General features: G+C 34.8%; 1 protein-coding gene across 1 annotated transcript in view; it reads right to left on the bottom strand.

Annotated features, from left to right (window-relative positions):
• Positions 1 to 21,735, bottom strand: part of lost (methenyltetrahydrofolate synthase domain-containing protein lost) — a 204,902-nt gene that overhangs the window by 81,971 nt on the left and 101,196 nt on the right. The window contains exon 5 of the mRNA XM_072523177.1: positions 8,043 to 8,351. Within this exon, the coding sequence (XP_072379278.1) occupies positions 8,043 to 8,351 (309 nt within the window). The remainder of the gene's footprint in view (positions 1 to 8,042; positions 8,352 to 21,735) is intronic.

Raw genomic sequence — 21,735 nt, 5'->3', positions numbered from 1 at the left:
CCAGGTAGGATGGACTACACCCTACCAAAGGCTTTCCGATCAATTATCCAACGATTGAAAGGCTATGCGAGAGGTACATAAGGGATGAAGTTCTGGTCCATAACCCACTTCACTTAAATCAGCATGCATATACTTCGGGAAGATCTACCGATTCTTCACTGCATCGTGTAGATGGTAGAGCTAAAAGAGCTTATATTGCCTATGAACAATGTCGACGAACAGTCGGCGCACCTGGGGCCTTTCGCACAGGGTGATCGCCTGGGTCTACACTAATGTCATTAGGCCAATGCTAACCTACGGAGCTATTGCTTGGGTATCAAAAGTGCTACAGGCAATAACGATTAACAAACTAAACCATATTCAGCGGATGGCTTATACAGGTGCCATGAAAACAACACCAAATGCTGCAATGGAGATGATCATTGGCATCACGTCTCTAGACATATATGTCAAAGAGGTGGCGCTGGTGACAATGATGCGACTGCGCTCAGCTGGTACAAATCTTGATGTGGGAATGGGACAATTGAGAACTCGTTTCTCAATTGCTGGGAGGCTGCTACAGGCAGACTGCGACTCAATTGAACCAAAGTTTGTCTTTGACAAATCCTACAAAATCGAAACAAGACAGTGTAGGGAGACAAACGTGGCAAATGCCTATTGCATTTGGAACACCGATGGCTCCAAAATGGGAAGGCTCAGGATACGGGATATACTCCAGATGACTGAACCTAAGAATAAAGTGGGATATGGGCAAAAATACCAGCGTAGTTCAGACAGAACTGGCTGATATCTCCATAGCCGCGAAAGAGATAACCCAAAAAGGTATAGCAGGGAAAACTATAATAATCTGCATAGATAGCAGCGCTACTAACCTTGAATAGACCACGTGTCACATCAGGGTTAGTAATGGAGTGTCACGAGTCACTAACTCAAGCTTCGGACTGAAATACTATCATCCTGAGGTGGGTTAAAGGGCACGATAGGAATAAAGGTAACCGCATTGCTGGCTAATTAGCTAGGAAGGCGGCAGGCTTAATACTCTTAGGACCTGGGGATATTTTTGGTTGTCAACTAAAATAACCGCGGAAATTGTCAAATGTCACTCCCATACGCAAAACGTAAAAAGATGGGAAAATGGCAAGGATGTAGACTTGCCAGGGTAACACAAAGTAAAGTTGAAAAGTCAACACCCAAGAAGTACTTGGGAAACACCAAGAAAAACCTACGTTTGACAGTTGGTTTTTTAACTGGTCATTATCAACTAAGCAAACACCTCCACACACTGGGGCTAGTAGATACACCTCATGTAGGAAGTGTGAACGAGAAGAGGAAACTGTAGAGAATGTCCTATGTGAATGCGGCAATGAGCTAAGGGTGACAAGCTCCCTGGGAGGATGCACAATGGGTCAATTGTGGCCTAAATGCTGTTGAACTCGCCCCCTACTCTACAGATACAGGTATTATTAAAATAACTTTCAATTATATTTATCCATTTGGATAGGTATCCCTTAATTTTAAATTAGATTTTACTGCGATTCTAAATTATTTCTAAAACTTTATTTTTTTTGATGATGTTCAGTATAACAAATATATCATGTTAACTAAATTTAATTAGGATTAATAAATTAGATAGAGATTTAGAAATAAAGAAAATCGTGATATTTTTATCTTTTCAATTTGCAATAGTTGCTAATTTAATACTGTGTTAAGTGTGAAATTTAGTTAAGAATCCTGCCTTTCACTCTATAAGTCTGTCTTCAAATATTACCATTATCTGATCAGTTCCAAATATAGAGCGAAAAGTTGATACCCATTCATATAAGTATCTAGCATCTGTCATTCTAATAGTCCAGTAACTCAGGCGGAAATAGGACCTTACCTCCCAATTCTGCCGGACAGCATGGATTTAGCCGAAAATTTAGATTTAAGCTTGTCTGTTTTTAAGAGGTTAAAACTGCCCCTAAGTGGAAAAAATGATAAAACACGTATTTAAGCGTTTTATATATTAAAATCTGATTGAATTAAGTAGAATAAACATATTAAATGATAATTTGTAATTTAATACAAATGTTCAATCCTTAGAAACCACCGCTTATGACTTACATAAAGTTAAAAAATATTTTTTTACTATGTAAAAAGCTTAACTTATGAATTTAAATCAATAAAAATTCATTCATGGCTTGTGAAATGATGTTTCATTGGTTTTTAAGTTTTTAATATCTAGAAAGTATACCTTTATGAAAAAAAAAATACTTAAAAAGCCTATTTATAGTTTGAAATATGTTAATTATCCATTTAGATACCTTAAAAAAAATTATTCCTCGGTTATGAAACGATATTTCTTTAGTTTAAACTCTTCAACCCCTAAAAATCATCGCTAAAAACGAATTCTTCTTCCTCAGCTTTTCCCTTTTCAGGGTCGCATTTCTGTCCATCGGGTCTTCTTCACCTAAACCTTTCTTTCTCAAGTCCTCTGTCAGACAGTCCTTCCATCTTCTCCTGGGTTTTGCTCTACCTCGTCCTCCATTAACTTCTAACATCTCTATCCTTCGTCCCACATAGTTTTATCTCTACGTCTGGTATGACTAAACCATTGCAGTTCTTGTTCTAAAATCTTTTTTGAAGTCGTTTCTGATCCTGTCCTTTCTAGTCTTACCCAACATCCACTGTAACATTTTCATTCCAGCGACCTCCATCTTCTTTTCGTGAATCTCCTTTACACTTCACCGCCGTACGCAGGTAACGCAGGTCTCATCACACTTTGTATATCTTTTCTTTCAGCCTTTCAACGATTTATCGATCACAAAGTACCCTGCTCATTCGCTTCCAGTCAAATCAACCAGCTTGTATCCTGTGGGCAATTTCTCGACCTAGTGTCTCATTTTGCGTTATGTAGGAACCAAGGTATTTAAATTCTCCTACTCGCCTTAGCTTTTCTCCAAGCAATTCTACGCCCCCAACCATTCCTCTTTGGAGGTTTGAACCTCTAAAAATCATACGAACAAGCTGAATTTAGCCGAGCGTGTTAATTTTGGGACCCCAATCAAGATACAAAAAGTTTACCACTTTTACCCCCGGGCTTCCTCCTAAAACCGCCTTTGCAGAGGGGTAAAAACGCAAAAAAATCGAATTACCAAGAATCTGTACACCGTAGAAAAAAAAATTCAAATAAAAAATGTAGCTGAGATAATTTTAAACAAAAATATTTATAAGCATTTTTGTGTAGAATGAAACGTTCTCTTAGAAACAACGCTTGAAGCGACCGTCGATTTTGCATCTCGTTTTAGGAGGAAGCCCGGGGGTAAAAGTGGTAAATTTTTTTTTGTATCTTTTTTGGCGTGCTAAAATTAATATTCTCGACAAAATTCAGCTTGTTCGTATAATTTCTAGGTGTCAACTCTCTGACGATTAGACTACTCGTTTAAACGCACATTTTAAGTCGAAGTGACGTTACCAGGCGCGGACCCGGACAGAATAAGTTGATTGAAATTAAAAAAAAATCTGCTGTTCTTCGAGTTTGGCAATATCTCTTGTTTGTTGTGCGTGATTCAAATGCATTCTAAACATTTTGAACGCGTTTACCTTTATATTTACCTTTTTATTTTATTTTTTAACACGCGCGAAATTTTTGACAAGCACTTTGACATCTAGCAAATCCGTACGACACTGTGATACAGTGTTACCAATGTAAAAAATTAAGGTGTAAACTATTCAGTGACCGCAGCTGTATTTCTCAGGAACCTATTTCTCTCTCATATTATTATATCTCCATAGCTCTTGTCTAGGAACTGTGTCATACGCCTTCTCAAGATCTATAAATATCAAATGTAGCTCTCTTTTCTTCTCGCTGTATTTCTCTATCAACTATCTCAACGCAAACAAGAGGCATCCGTTGTCCTCCTTCCTGGAATAACCCAAACTGTTCTTCTCCTATCGATGTCTCCCTTCTTCTCCCTTTGCCTTACAGTTCTCTCCAAAATTTTCATTGTGTGCGACATTAACTTTATCCCTCTATAGTTCTTACAGTCTGAATATCCCCTTCATCTTTATACAATGATTCCATCACACTCTCTCTCCATGCATTGGTTATCCTTTCTTCCTCATATATCCTACTCATAATTTGCCACAAAATATCAACCCTTTCCTCTCCTAGAGCCTTTCAAACCTTCACAGGTATTCCAGCAGGCCCTACTGCCTTACCGTTCTTCATCTTATTTAACGCCTCGGCAACTTCATCTCTCGCTATCCCCGGTATTACATTCTCATTTGGGATCACACATCTTCTGTCTCTCCTCTAGTGTTCTTCATTTAGCAACTTGTATACTAAAGTACCTATATAAGGTACCTATACCATATTTACTTTATGTCAACATCGGTTTTTATCACTTTTCCATTCGCACTCTTAATCTGCCGCATGTAGGTCAAGTCCTTTGATGACTTGTCCCTTGTTTTAGCAATGTTGTATAACCTTTTCATCCTCTCGGGTGTTTCCAACTCTTTATACAGCTGTGCAGACGATCTTTCCTTAGCAGTAGCTACAGCACGCGTTGCTTCTATCTATCATCTTGTATATATCGTTATCTTCCTCTCTTTTAGACCTGTCACACCTCTTTCTAGCCTTTCTTCTCTTTAACCTTCTGTTACACTTCATCGTTCCGACTAGAGGTAGGCTAAATATCACTACACAGCTGTGATTAGAAAATAACAATCAAGACCTGTGAATAATAAAGTATACTGTGACTGATTTCAGTCTTATTCTACGTCTGTAGTTCTTGATCGCTAAAATGTGATATATCATGTTCTCGTCTCGTCGTATTTGTATGAATATTCAATAAGTTTTATTTTCATACATTTTAAAAATGCCACTAGCGCCAAATAAAAAAAGAAAAATTATTAGTTTATGAAACTTTTTTATAGAAGTGGATGATAATTATCCGTCATGCAATATTCATTGTAACGCAAAGTTGTTTTATACAACGAGCACATCTAATTAAAAAAAAAACACGTGCAAGTAAATCATCCGACCATATCGGATATACCGAAATAATAACACATGATGATAACACGTGTAGAATTTTATGATGGTCCATAATGGCAACACTTTTTATTCGGAGTTTAACATACGTTTCTTTCGTTGCTCTGTTAAATCACAGTCACACGTAAAAATCACAATGAATAAAAAATCACGATCACAGTTATACCTGTGATTACAGAATCACAGTTTAGCCCATCACTAGGTCCAACACCATATTTCTTTGTCTCTAGTGGGCCCTGTACCAGATGTTTTTCCTAGCACTTCCCCTCCCACTCGCACCACAACTTAACTGTTAGTTTCCCACCAGTCATTTACCTTATCTTTTTCCTCAAGCTCTTCCTACTTCCGACTATTGCCAAGTCCCTATCGTTTAACTTCCACCACTTTACTTTTTGGTGTCCTACTTGCTTAACTTTCCGCCTCACCTTTATCTCCGTAACCTGTTTTAACTGACCCCTAAAGACGACTACAACGTTAAACACAGTTTTGTACACATCAAAATTATAAACTTAGGTCTTTAAATCAATCAAAATTTGTTCCTTGCATGTTTTACCCTGCTTCAAGTAACTACTGTCGAAGTAAATTAGTCCAGGGGGACCGACGGCTTGAGAGGGATGCCGAGATATTTATCTACAAAACTATTGTGCGTACTTTAGATATGGAGATTTAGATGTGGAGAACTCCAAAATAAGTATATTTTTCATGCTCCAAAATTATCTCAGCTAATTTTCAAGCTTTCGTATATATATACATGGCCAATTGAAAGGAACTTTTAAGGACTGCAAGGATAGGTTCATTAGGAAACCATTCAATTTTGAAAAATTAAGGTTTAAGGCAGTCGAAATAAAGGATGTTCATACCAAGACTACATTTTAATCGGTGATATCTCCATTGCTTTTTACGGTACAGAAGTTTTAATGAGAATATTTATTGAAAAAAGATCTATATTTTTATATTGATCATTTTTTACGTATATATTATATTTTTTAAGTTATTTTGAAAAAGGACAATTTTTTAGAAATTTTCAAAATAGACGATACAATTTAATATAACTTTTTTCAAAAATATTGCATTTTAAACTAGTTAAACTCCTGGATCTAATGAAGAACACCGTTGGTTGATTAGGTTAATTATACTGTACTACTATTAGGTTAATTATATCTTTTACGAGCTGTAACTTACTCAGTCTACATGCAAATAACTTTTTGTAGCACTCCTTTAAAGGACTTTTCATGGACTATAAAAAACTCTAATATCATTATCCCTGAAAAATCAACTTTTCTTACAATTTAACGTTGAATACATGATCCACATATTCGCAAAAAAATGTCTTCTTTCACCGACCATATCTAACTTTGTATTGTATCTAGAATATCTTGTAAAAAAAGAATCTCATTCTTCTTTTATAAGCTTCATTTTTTTTCATACTTTTTCAAACAAAGGCATATTTTTTTGAGTTATTAATGAAAAACCTTTAAAAAACGTGACTTTTTCAATGAAAATTCGCTGTTTTCAACCATAAATAGCTGAAACAGTATTGACTTTCTGAAAAGACTATAGAACAAAAGTTACTTACAATTGAATGGTCTATCGATTCTCGTGACTATTTTGAGCAAAAGAATTTCCACGCCCGAGAAGGGGTGGCAACCACCCCTGGGGCAGAAGCTCACATCGGCGTCATATAAGTTTTGTTATTTGACCACTTTTCCAACAACTCACCATTTTTCAAGTGAATCGGTTCAGTCCGACAACATTGGGAGGTGAATAGCCCGAGTGACTGGAGTATAAGTAGATGGTGTATGTAGCGGCTCTACCCTTTGACCTCGTAATATAGAGGGAAACATATTAGGCTGTTCAATAAGTTTTGCGGTTTTATAAGAATGGGCGTTGTTATGTTGAAACACTCTTCATGTGAAGTTTCATTTCAATCTGTCAATTCATTATTTGTTTACATTTAGTATCGATACACATACGTATTTTAAATAATTAGCCAGCCAAAAGTCAAATTTCAAAAGTGACGTTAAAAATTCAAGAAACATCCTATCAAAATTCAGGTAAGAATCAATATTTCTTGAAATATTTAAAGAATGTTTACTGTCATTTTATATTATTTTTAGAAAATCTAAAGCAAGTTGTTTTGTAGTGACATTTCTGTTTAATTGTTGTTTTTAAAAACATTTGGTTATATTCTTGCCTACTTATTGGGGTACCTATACTGTTTATTTAATAGTATATTACATATATTTGGCTAATTAATAACGTAAAATTTAGCTGCGGATACCCGAAATATGGTGATTTTGAAATAAGCGATTTTTGTTAATTTTGCTATATTGCAAAAAGAAAAGTACCTAACTGCTTGTGGTGTGCTTATCTAAAACCACGCGAACTCTTTTTTCACTTATGCTATGGATGCTAATAAAAACCTGATGACAAACACATTTTCTTTCTCCATTAATTGAAACACCATACTCTATGATACGAAGTCTCCTACTGGCTCTGTCAGCAATTAAAGACTTTAAACAATCATTTTAACTTAGCACTTTTGAAAGGTATTGGTTTTGATTATTGTAGCTGTCAATTTACCAAAAATTATTGAAAATCATATATTGATATTATTCATGCCCAACTTTTCAAAACTCATAAATTGGAATTTCGTTGAAACAAGTGTATTGATGTTAATATAAAGGAAGACTATACTTAATAATACAGTGTATTTCAAACCACGAAATTGTGTTTTTCTTATCGAACCCCAAAACTTATTGTACAGGCTATATCATACTCTGACCAAAGAACAACAGACTTTTGTAGAGAAAAGACCTTCTTGTGAAAAAATTATGATTTAGTATATTTTATTATTTTTTATTTCGTATCAATTTATTTATAAAATAAAACTGATTTTTTGTTAGATTAGATATAATTAAAAACCCAACCTAATTTTCGCATGAGTTTGAATTTTAACTATATTTAAAAAATTAAAGGAGTGTAATATAAATTAATTAGTTTGTACCTTAAACTTTTGTTGATGTTACTAACTCTCAAAGAATAATCAATTTGCTTCCTCTTCTTCTTTTTATGTTTCTTTTGTGCAATATTCTCAACCTTTTCAGTGTCTTCATTAATTTCGTTATTTGTTTTTTTTTCTTCTTGAAATTTAACACGTCTTCGGCGTTGCTGATTAGTTTGTTGATTTTGTTTTATGCCAGCAAGAGAAGCGCTACGATTACTCAAGCGCTTTCTGTTATAAGGCCAATAAAAAGGTCTACGGACTCTAATACTTTTATCATTTGGAACACACAATGTTGTGTCCCTTCCTTCGCTAAAATATAATGTATTATTAATTAAAATAAGATTCAAAGGTAAATATTTGAATACTAGTTCCAGGTTGTTTGGAATTAAAAAAACGTTGTAAAATGTTTTTAAATCGGCGTTAATGTACTCGTATATCTGGACATTTCAAACATTAAATCGTATAAAATCGTTGCAGGAAATATTACTTGTAGTCCATTGAAAAGTTACATTGAGATTACATTTTTGAGAGCACGCAATTTTATTTCTTTTTACTTTTATGAGTGGGGGTGGTTAGTATAAGCTTAAGTTCAAGTTTGTGGGATCGCCACCCTTGTCCCCCGACCGCCATCTTCGCCGAAAAAGTGGTGCAAAGGGTTTTTGCGCTGTATCAAATTAGCATTCCTACAGAAAATTTTATGAAACATTATTTGTAGCAAATTAAATTTTCTACGACTTTATTTCTATTATTTTTTATAGTTAAATTGAAAATACAAGTCATAAACAAAAATAACTAAAAATTGTTTAACAAATTTTCTTTTGGGTCATAACTTTTTTCTGGTTACTTTACAATAAAATGATATTAGATCAATGTTATAAGGGGTTTTTTAAAGATTAATTTTCACTGCAAATTTGTTTCATTTTAATAATTTCTCTGGATTTTACAGCGCTCTGAAGTTCACCGGCTTCTTTAACACCCTCCTTCTTAAATTAAGTGGTTCAAAGCGTTTTCGCGCTGTATCTCGTAAACTAGCAACCCTACAGAAAATTTTATTAGACATTATTTGTTAGCAAATTAAATACTCTACGACTTTAGTCCTATTACTTTTTATCGTAAAATGGAAAATAAAAAGTTATTAACAAAAATAACTAAAAATGTCTGAACAAATTTTTTTGGGTCTTTCAACTTTTTTTGGTAATTTTACAAAAAGACATCTGAGCAATATTATAGAGGGTTTTCAATGAATAATTTTCACTACAAATGTGTTTAATTTCATTAATTTCTCTGAGTTTTACAGCACTCCGAAGTTGACCGGATTCTTGAATACTCATATGAATACAATAAAAACGAACCATTAATTTTTTATTATATACTTTTTTTATTCATATAATTTATTATTTTTTTAACATTTTTATGGTATTATTCATTTATTATCGACCTTTTCTCTAACACCTATGATGTAGAGTCTGGAGAGTTAGACACAATGTGGCTTATTCCCATTTAAATAGTAATTACTTTAAAATTCCACAAGAAAATAGCTTCAGAACAATATTCTTAATTTGCAGTTTAAACCCTCACGCCAGACTTTATCAAACGCATATGCTACGTCCAAGAAGATTGTAGAGCAGACTATCTTTTATTCTAATGTTTTTCTGTTAAATTTGTTATTCTGTGAACTTGATCTATAATGGAATATTTATTTCTGAAACCAAATTGATGATTTAAAGATATTTTCTTCCTATCATTAGTTTTAATCTTTTCAATAGAAGTTTTTCAAATAGTTTTGACATCACTGGAAGGAGTGATATTGGTCGATAGGATGTCTCTTCATTAGGAGGTTTATTTGGTTTGGCTATCATAATGACTTCGGCTACTTTCCAGAGTCTGGGAACATATCCCAATATAAAAGCAGCATTTATTAGGTGTGTCAGCTTAAATATGGCTTTTCTTGGTAGATTTTTTAATAGTTCTCCTATTATGAGATCATATCCTGGGGCTTTCTTATGATTTATATTCTCTTTTATCTCTGTTGATATTTCTCTAAATGATGTCAATGTTATTCTTTCTTCGGTTTGGAATGGTTCTTCCCATCTCAGTTCTTCAACATCATTGTCGTTGGCTTTAAACGTGCTTTCTAAATGATCTGCAAATCGTTCTGCTTTCTGTTCGTTCCAAGTTGATAGGAGGAGAATGAATAATTGGTCTCTTAGTTCCTTTTGTTGCCTTCCATAACGAATAATCCGTTCTGGTCAGCTGTTAAATTACTTCAAAAAGGATCAATTGGTGAATTTTTTATATGTATTCTGTATCTTCCTTTTTAGTTTTTGTGTAGCATTATTTAGACTAGTTTTGTTTCGTGGAGCTCTGTATTGCTGCCAGTTTTTAACTTTATTTTTTCTACTATGAGTTCTCTGATTTCTTTTGGATAGGTGTTCCCTTTTGTTCTAGAATTTATTTTGGGAGTATTTTCCCAAGCTACCTGTTGGATATTTTTTATAAAAACTTTTAATTCGTCATCAAGTTGCCTCATGTTTCTCAATGGCACAGCAAGATTTTGTGTTTAAGGTTTATGTTGAAGCTCTCCCAGTAATTTTTTTTATTCGGCAATATTGGATTGGGCTCTTTTTTAATTACTGTATCACTCAGTTAAAATTATCAGAGTTCATGTTCCAGCCGTCATTGATATCCAGATAGTTAGGTGAGATATTTTTGTAAATAGAGAAATCTATCAGGTCTGAAATTTTGTTTCTATCAGTAGGTCAGTATGTTGGTTTACCAGTAGATATTACTTCACCCTTTTGTTCTTTAACAGCTGACAATAGTTATTTTCCTTTAGTTGTAGTTAGCCTAGAGCCCCAGTGGTATTGTTTGTATTAAAGTCGCCACCGATGATGAATCTTTTTCTTAGTGTTCATAAACTCTTTGTATTGTTCTCTTTTAATGGAGGAGGACAATATTTTGAACTTATATTTACGGTATATGTTTTCATCTTCACACATACTGTTGTAGCTTGTATTTGCTCAATTGCATATTTTAATTCCTTATGATGCAAGATGTTATCTTTAATTATGACACCGCTTCCTCCTTTAGCTGCATTATCTGGGTATACAGTAGAATATACTCTATACCCCCTAAATTTTATATATGACTGTTTAGTGAAACGTGTTTCAGAAACGAGACACAGAACAATTTTCTCAATGTCTAGTACTGCTTGCAACTCGATCTGATGTTCTAACAGTCCATTCGGATTCCACGCCATTATTTGGAGGTCCTTAGCCATTTCTGATTTTCGGAATAGCTCTTTCTGCGCTATGCTCTATCTATAATGTAATATCAGTTTCTTTTTCTTGTTGCGATGGTGCATGTCTCCTTTCATTCTTTGTTACATCGCTGTAACTTCTATATTCACTGACCTCTACCGTTTTTAGTTTCTTGCTTTCAATAACCCTATGGGAAGCTTTTATAACATTGTCATTGTTTGTTCTCTGGTTTCTCATTCTTTGTAATTTTTTAGCTACATAACATCCGCGGTAGTTTGTAGGATGGTTTTCTCCACAATGACCATATTTTGGTTTATCTTCTGGTGGTTTTTGGCAATCTTTAGTAAGGTGTTAATACATTTTACACATATTGGCTGCTTTTTACAGTATTTCCACGTGCGTCCGTAAGCTTAGCATCTTTTACATTGCGGGACTAATCTGGAACTCCTTAATGGCTCGATTTCAACTACACCATATAAAGAGACGAAAAAACGTTCGCCAACGACAGTAGGCAAAGATGGCTCGGCTTTCTCACTGACAAATAATGTTGTTCCTCTAGCTAATTTAGGATGTTTGTGTTAAATTTTGATGAATTTAAGGTTGCCAATCCTGTAAGCGATAACTAATATTGTGTTGCATCCTGAAAAAGCATGGAGAAACAGCAAAATCTCTGCAATGAAATCGTCATATATAAAACTTGAAGGACACTATAATTGATGCGACTTAACCCCTTTTGAAGGTTTAAAACAATTGGACACTTTGGACACACAACATTGGACTGCTCCCTTCGTAATGCCGTGAACAAGACAATAATGTCAATGTCTCCTGCTATGACAGTCACGGAATTATAGACTTGGAATGCAGCAAGCGCAGAACGGATGATGACTCGCATCAGATTCAGTCTGGTCGATACTAAAACCCACTTTTGATAGTGCAGTTTTGAGAAGGTCTATTAAGTTTGTTTTGCTCTTTTCATTACCAAGAAATTTATCTTGTAATAATATTGGTCCGATGCTCTTATTAAACTTTATCTCTGTCCATTGGTGCTTTTTCGTGTGACGTAAGCGCACGAGGTGGGTTAAGTTGTGGTGGCGGAATGGGCCGATAATAAATTAATAATAACATAGGAATGTTGAGGAAATAATAAATTAATCGATGAAAAGACTGATATGTTTTTGTACACACTTATGACAAATCAAATCAACGAAAAACGAAAAGTATTTTTGAAGTGTGTAAATATTTATTTCCATGAGCGCTTTCAGCTTACAAAGCCATCTTCAGAGCTGTGCTACAAGAGAACAATGAAATAAATAGCTAATTTTAAAGTTTACAATGTTTCCTTATGTCAAGTATTAAAAATATCCCTACTAGGAGAGATATCATTTTCTTTTAAGCTGGTTCTATTACAAATTTTCTAATTTTCTATTGAAAAAACACAAAAAACACTGTACACTGGACTCCACAAAAAACACATTCAAAGATTTGGTTAGTGGTCAGAACCCGAACATTTGTTGGAGCTGAAGCAGATAGAATTGATGATCGAATGCCAGCCTTTTAAATGATTTCTCAAAGGTGACAACTGACGTGTGTCATTAGAAAATTAAGAATATTAAATTATCGAAAAATTGATAAATTGAAATTATAATGAAAGAAGAAATTTATCGAAGAATCCAAAATTAAGTTTTTTAAATCTTGTTTTACATAGCATCATAAAGAATAATATGTTGAAAATTGACTGAAGGTCAAAGTAGGTTCAATCACTAAGATATCCCCAAAACAGATTATTTAAATATAAAGAAAAAACTAGATTGTAATGTTTCAAGTAAGATACTTAAGTGAATTAAAAAATTGTATCTATTGATTGGAATTATACAAATTTAAGTAAACATTGAAAATTTTCTTGTTTTTAATGAAGAATAACTTGTCAAATGATTTATTACAAATAATTATTGTAAATTAGTAAGAAAATATAAAAAAGAATAAATTTTAATAAGATTGCATGAGGGTTCTTCTTTCTCTAAAGTATCCCACGATAATTTAAAAAGAGGTTTATAAATGCAATAAGTCGAAAACTCTAAGGTAAAATTAATTGCAGGATGTAAATTATTAATTAATAACAAAATGTGTGATTCTGAAGGTGAGCCTTCTATAAAGGCTAACATATCTACATATTTATACCATAATATTGTTTGTTGTTGTTTGTATCGAAACTAAATACATAACTAAAGAGAATCTAACAATTAGTGAACAATGGGAAATGTGTAAAAATTACATTAAAGACGCAGCAAATAACATTCTAGGGCCGCAAAGACCACCACCACGCAATGAGTGGTTCGATGCTGAGTGCGAGGACATTACAAGAAGAAAGAACAATGCATATAAACTGATGCAGCAAAGAAGAACCCGAGAAAAAGAACAAAAATATAAAGACCTCAGAAGAGAAGAGAAGTACATCCATCGGAGAAAAAAGCGAACTTATGAAAATAGAATATTGGAAGAACTTGAGGCATTAAAAAAGGAAAATCAAACAAGAAAATTCTATAAAAATCTAAATAAAGCAAGAAAAGAATTTAAACCAAGGATCGGACTATGTAAGGATAAGGAGGGGCATATACTCAATACAAAAGAAGAAGTATTGAAAAGGTGGGTGGAACACTATAAAGAACTGCTTACTATCGAAGTAGAAGATCCAAATCAACACCCCCAGGAGCAAACAACAATACACCATTGGAGCCTCCATCAATTCAGGAAGTACGGGATGCAATAAAACACCTAAAAAATAATAAATCTCCAGGAAGTGATAGTATACCCGCGGAACTTATGAAATGTGGAGGTGCTACTCTGACTAATCATATATATAAAATCATACTGAGAGCCTGGAATGAGGAACAAATCCCAGAAGAGTGGTGTATTGGGATCATTTGCCCGCTACACAAAAAGGGCGATGAATTAGAATGTAGAAACTATAGGGGAATAACCCTCCTTAATACAGCATACAAAATATTTTCGAGTATTTTATATGGTCGCCTGAGTGAATATTCAGAGGAGCTTCCTGGCGAATATCAAAGTGGTTTTAGGCCTGGTCGATCAACAACAGACCAGATCTTTGTGCTAAGGCAAATACTGGAAAAAACCAATGAATTTAATATCGACACATACCATCTTTTCGTAGATTTTAAATCGGCCTATGATAGTCTCCTAATAAATAAATTGTATGAAGCCATGGATGAATTCCACATCCCCGATAAACTGATAAGATTGGTTAAGGCTACAATGCGTAAAGTTGTTTGCAAAGTCGAAATACAGGGTGAAAAATTACAGGCATTTGAAACGCATGTTGGGCTGCGACAGGGAGATGCGCTGGCGTGTCTCCTTTTCAACATAGCTTTGGAAAAGGCGGTCAGGGATGCCCAAATAGACAGCAGAGGAAACATTTTTAATAAATCATCCCAAATTTTGGCATATGCAGATGATGTTGATCTAGTTGCCCGCACAACACGCAAGCTAGAAGAAATGTATACCACCTTGTCACCTCAAAAAATATGGGCCTGCAAGTAAATGAAAATAAAACTAAGATAATGGCATCAACACCCAACAATAGAGCCAGAAACATCGGCCACCAATTCACGGTTGATAATTCTACCTTTGAAGTGGTGGACAAATTCACATACTTAGGCTCCCTGATCACCAAGGAGAACGTCATGACGGAAGAAATCAAGCGAAGAATAATCCTAGCAAACAAATGCTATTTTGGACTGAGTAGACATATGAGAAGCAGAAACTTAAGCCAAAAAACAAAAATAACCATATACAAAACCCTTATACAACCAGTGTTGACATATGGGTCGGAGGCATGGACCATTTCCAAGGCAGATGAAAATCTCCTGCTTATATTTGAACGAAGGATCCTGAGAAGATTATTTGGTGGCATCTGTGAAAATGGTGTTTGGAGAAGGAGGTACAACTACGAGATATATACGTATATTTGGTGGTAAAGACGTAGTATCCTTTATAAAAATAGGAAGACTAAGATGGGCAGGACATCTGGCAAGATCACAGCAGAACAACCCTCCTAGAAGAATCCTTATGTCACAACCTGTGGGAAGTAGAAAAAGGGGTAGACCAAAACTCAGATGGAGGGATGGTGTAGATGAGGATGGTAGACAAATAGGCGCAGCAAACTGGCAACAGTTGGCAATGGATAGAAGTGACTGGCGTAATAGACTTGGGAAGGTCGAGGCTCTTTTATAGGGCTGTAGCACCAATGATGATGATGATTGTTTGTTGTTAAGAACGAACAAAAGTATTTTCAAAAAAGTCATGAAGAAGATCTGAAAGTAGGGGCGAGAGTGGATTTCCCATTTATGAACCTTCTGGTTGTCTATAAATTTTATCGTTAAAAATAAAGAAGTGTTGGAAAGGCAGAAGTGGAGTAGAGAAGTAATTTGTGAACGAGTAATTTGGGGTCGATGGTTTTTGCAAGTAAGATGTTATTGATGATTGGGTATTGACAAAACTAACTACCGGTCTTATTGGAACAATAATTTTATAAATTTTTGGAAGACAATATAGTCTTGGCACGAAGGGAATGCTTGAAATACAAGTTTTGGGGATAAGTCCTTGAAACAAATATGTAGCATTAGAAATCTTAGATTTTAGGTCACTTATAAGCTTGTTCATTGAATTTTTGTTAAGTCGAATAAATGAGAGTTTAGTGAAAAAAGACATGCCATTTTATGTTGATGTTTACAGTGTTTGTAAAACTATCTATGATACTGTCAATTTCTACACACAGTAACTAAATGTTATTTAAATCAGGTTTAGTTTTGATACACAATTTGAGACCCTTACTCAAAAAAATGAAGTTTTGCTTTTGTAAAATTGCAATTAGATAAATTTTTGAGCCTTTCATGAAATATATGATGAGAAAAAGATTGTTGATTCACCTTATTCCTGCTGTTATTGTTATTTTTAATAAAAGGATGTTGTTGATTATTACCTGATCGATCTGATTTTAATATATTTTAATACAAATACGAGTATTCAAGAGCATGGTCAATTTCGGAGCGCTGTAAGACCCAGAAAAATAAATGAAATTATACTTTGTAGTAAAAATAATTCATTGAAAAACGCTCTATAGTATTGCTCCGACATAATTTTATTGTAAAATAACTAGAAGAAAAGTTAAAACGGAAAAGAAAATTTGTTCAAAAATTTTTAGTTATTTTTCTTAATAACTTTTTTATTTTCCATTTTATCATAAAAAGTAATGCATATAAATTTGTAGACAATTTAATCTCCTACAAATAATGCCTGATAAAATTTTCTATAGGGTTGCTAGTTTACGAGATACAGCGCGAAATTCCTTTGCACTCATTATTTCACGATGACGGCCAGAGGACAAGGGTGGCAACCCCACAAACTTGAACTTAAGCTTATACTATCTAAGAAACGCGCGCTGAAGCAGAGAAAAGTAACATTTCAATGGACTATTGGCTCATAAAAGGCTGTAAGTCCACATACGTAAGACAAACAAAACGAGTTCAGACCTGACAAGTACATATATCGGTCTTTGAATACTAATATAATATAATAAAGAGTAAGGACTTCAAGCACTCACACCTCACACAATGAAGGGGGAATTTAATTTTTATTTTGAATAAACCATGTATTAAGGCCATGTAGTAGGGGACATATGGAGATGGATTAATCCCAATGGTGAAACTAAAAACGGAAGTTGATTATATTCTTTCAACGCAAAAATCCATGGTTAAAGACGTAACAGCCCTAAATCGCTTCTCAACTGGTAGCGACCATAGACTAGTCCGAGCCAAGCTGATCATTGATAGTAGATTTGAAACAAGAAAGAAAATGGAAAATAATCAGAAATTAGACATGGAAAAACTAAAACAAGAAAAACAGACGTATGAAGAGAGAATAAATGAAATATTGCCGACCAAGGAAGATTCTTCTTCTTCTCGTGCCACTCCTATCGGAGATTGGAAATCATCATGGCCACTGCGACTTTGTTAGCAGCGCGCCTAAAAAGTTCAATCGAACTACACCCGAACCATTCACGTAGATTACGAAGCCACGATATTTTTCTTCTTCCCACACTTCTTTTGCCCTTAATTTTGCCCTGCGTGATATTTCTTAAAAGTTCGTACTTTTCACCTCTCACAATGAGCCCCAAGTATTCCATCTTTCTAGTTTTTATCTCATTTAGAATTTCGCATCTTTTGTCTAAAGTTTGGAGTACTTGCGTGTTAGTGACGCGGTCCATCCATGATATTCTGAGAATGCGCCTATAGCACCACATCTCGAAAGCTTCGATGCTTTTTGTGGTCAACTGTTTTAGTGTCCAAGCCTCTACTCCATACAACAGGGTAGAAAAGGCATAACACCGCAGCATTCGTATTCGTAACTTTATATTGATATCACGATTGCAAAAGAGTTTGCGCATTCTATTAAAGACTGATCTAGCGATTTCTATTCTACATCTAATCTCTTTTGTTTGATCAGTATCGTCTGTGATCCAAGCACCTAGATATTTATAACAGGACACACGCTCAATCGTTGTATTGTCTATTACAAGATTAGCTCTGATGTTCTTTGATTTCGTGATTACCATAAATTTAGTTTTTTTCAAATTAATTTTCAAGCCGTAACTGTTACAGTATATATTGAGACTTTGAACGAGATGTTGTAGTTCTACTAGCGTTCCCGTTAGGAGAACCGTATCGTCAGCATACCTTATATTGTTGATCGTCTCACCATTTATTATCAGACCAAGATCTTCTTCCTCGAGTGCTTGTTCACAAATAGCTTCACTATACAGATTAAATAAAAGTGGCGACAAGATGCATCCCTGCCGGACTCCTCGACGGATTTGAATTTCTTCTGTTAGCCTACCCTCAACCTTCACATTTGCTGTTTGATTCCAATATAGGTTGCATATAATTCGAATATCTCGGCTGTCTATATTTTTCTTTATTAGAATTTGTCTTAGTGGTTCATGTTGTACTTTGTCAAAGGCCTTTTCGAAATCAATAAAGCAGGTGTAAATTTCTTGGTTCATGTCTAAGCATCTCTGTGAGAGAACGTTCATTGCAAACAGAGCCTCCCTTGTACCCAGCCCTTTTCTGAATCCCATCTGAGTGTTACTAATGTCTGCGTCTAATTTCCTATAGATCCTATTATGGATTATTTTCAGGAACAGTTTTAGAGCATGACTCATCAAAGCTATCGTACGATATTCGCTGCATTCCCTTGTATTTGCCTTTTTTGGCAGTAGTATAAAGGTCGAACGGAGCCATTCCCTAGGTATTATTCCAGTTCTATATATTGTGTTAAATAGATCCAGGAGTATTTTAATAGATTCATCGTCCATAAGTTTGAGCAGTTCTACGGGAATTTCATCAGGACCGGGGGCCTTACCACTTTTCGCTTGTTTGATTGCATAATCTATTTCTTCTCTGATTATATCAGGCCCTGTATCATCTGTATATTCGTTTGAGATTTCTTGTCTATCTTTGTCATCAAAAAGTTGTGATATGTATTCTGTCCATCGATTCATTTTTTGTTGTAAATCTGTTATGAGTATACCATCTGTATCTTTGATCTGTCCTATCTGTGTTGTTCTTCTCCTTCCTGTCATTTCTTTAATCTTTTTGTGTACATTAAAAAAGTCATATTTTCGCTCCAGTTGTTCCAACTCCTGGCATTGTTCACTTAGCCATCTTTCTCTAGCTTCTCTTATTTTCTTTTTTATCAGTTTATCTGTTTCTTTGTATCTTATCGGGTTATTTGTTTTGTGTACCCTTCTTTCACACATCAACTGTAGTATTTCCTCATTCATCCATTCTTTATGTTTCCTTTCTTTCGGTGTTAAGTTTTCTCTTCCTGCCAGCATTACGGCATGTTTAATATTCTCCCATTTTTGGTCAATGTTATCAGTATTTCTATTCAGTCTCTCTATATTTTGTAAATTTTCTTTGATGTTCACTATTGTTTTCTCTTTTATATGTTGTTCACTCAGTCTTCTCACGTCAATTTGTTTCTGTATGTGTTTTTGAATTATCTTTAGTTTTATTCTTAATGTGACTACTACAGGATTGTGATCCGAGCCTATATATGCTCCTGGGTAGGTTTTAGCTGAGAGTATAGAGTTGCGGAATCTTTGTCTAACAAGGACAAAGTCAATTTGATTTCTGACTACTCTACCTTTGGTGTCACTCGGAGATTTCCATGTGTACAGTCGTCTGTTAGGTAACTTGAAAAGAGTGTTAGCAACTACTAACTCCTCCGCTTGACAAAATTGTATCATACGGTCTCCTCGTTCGTTTCGTTCTCCTAATCCATAGTCACCCACATAACCGTCCACACATCCATGTCCAATTTTGGCATTAAAATCGCCCATTACTACTGTAGTGTGATGTTTCTTCATTGATTTTAGAATTTGTTCCAGATCGTAGTAGAAACTTTCAATTTCATCATCATCTTTATCAGCCGTAGGAGCATATACTTGTATAATATTTATAATTTATTTATTTGACTGAAGTTGTAGTGCCATTATTCTATCAGAGAAGGGAGTAAAGCTTGTTACACAGTTACTGATTTTCTTTGATACCAAGACAGCGACACCGTAACGATGAGTTGAACTGATGGTGCCTGAATAATAAAGTGTTCCACTATTATTCGTGCATTTTCCTGATCCTGGCCACTGTACATCACTTATACCTAGGACATCAATTTTAAGGTTTTCCATTTAAAGGGCTACATTAGTTAATTTACGTGCTGCAAAGAGGCTTCTTACATTCCACGTCGCTATTCTTAACATCTTAAGGTGATTGACATTACTTACACAGGGATTTCGCTGGTTCACGACCTGAGAGGCCCTATGGTCTGTCTGTGGTTTTCCTCTCCTGCCGGATCTTGGGTTCCGAGGTCCATGATCAGTAACATGAGTGATTGATGTGACATTTGCCATCATGATTATACTAGGGAATCTTAAAGATCATTAATACAGTGGTTTCCCGTTGCCTTCTGTATCCTTACGCCGTTGACCATTCCTTGATTCATCCGCCTTCGAGACAGATTTCTCTGTCTCAGGACAAAAGAGTGCCCTACCACTTACCCACTCTTCCGCCCGAAGCCGTTGGTAGGTAAGTGGGGGATTGCTTATACCGGCAATCGCTCGGTGGAATTGTCGCCATATCTGGCTACCAAGGAAGATATAAAACACAAACATATCGATGAAATAAACACGATATTTATTGAAACTCTAATGAAAGTGGGTAAAGAAATAGCAAAGACAACAACATAAAAAGAAAGTTTCATATCCCAGGAAACAACGATTCTTATGAAAACAAGAAGAACATTACTAGAACAAGGGGACAGAAATAAAATGGAAGACAAATAAATAAACAAAACTACATATTAGAAAAAATATCAAGGAGTGTAAACGGAGAGTACAAGAAGAAAAGATAGAGAAAACAATTGAAAAAAAATAGAAACATGAAGTGCTTAAAGCAGAACCTGGAAAACATACAAATTAATAGCATAAAGAACAAAGAAGGAGTGGAGACCAACAATATAAAAGAAATTTTACAGATAACGCACGAATATTATACAAATCTTTATAAAACAGAACAAAAACCAACCCAAGAAATCCGTAATCAGTTACAACTGAAAATAAAGAACGTTAACTCTGACCTACAACCAGAAATCAATAAAAATGAAATAAAAAAGGCACTCAAAGAAATGAAGAATAACAAATTGCTTGGGAAAGAAGGAATAACTGTGGAAATGCTAAAATGCTAAAAAATGGGGCGGGGGGGGGGGCGAACTACAGTGGAAGTCCTTTATGTACTAATAAATAAAATATTGAACACAAAACAAATACCCACCACATGGAACGAGGCAATAACCCTATTAATATTTAAGAAAGGGGATAGAAAAGATCTGAAAAACTGTAGGCCCATAACGCTACTGAATGTAATGTACAAACTGTTAACTAAACTACTAACAAACAGATTAACAACCAAGTTAGATAATTACCAGTCAAGAGAGCAAGCCGGTTTTAGAAAAGGATTCAGTACAAGCGACCATCTGCTTACGAAAAAAATATTAATTGAAAAGGCCAACGAATATCAAATCCCAATGTATATGGCATTTGTAGACTTTGAAAAAGCATTCGATAAGGTGGAACATTGGGCAGTAAAGAAGTCTTTACAAAATGGGAGAATATACTACAGATATACGGACTTAATTTACAATATATATGATCAAGCAACAACATCCATCAAAATAGTTGAACAAACGGAGCCCATTAAGATACGGCGAGGAGTCAGACAGGGTGATACTATATCAGCCAATATTCAATTTTTATTGCGAGGTGGACGTATTTTCATGCAAAATTCATGCCCTCAAAT

Source organism: Diabrotica undecimpunctata, chromosome 2, assembly GCF_040954645.1.
Source record: "Diabrotica undecimpunctata isolate CICGRU chromosome 2, icDiaUnde3, whole genome shotgun sequence".
In the NCBI taxonomy this organism is placed as follows: domain Eukaryota; kingdom Metazoa; phylum Arthropoda; class Insecta; order Coleoptera; family Chrysomelidae; genus Diabrotica; species Diabrotica undecimpunctata.
This window is presented reverse-complemented; position numbering and strand designations above follow the sequence as displayed.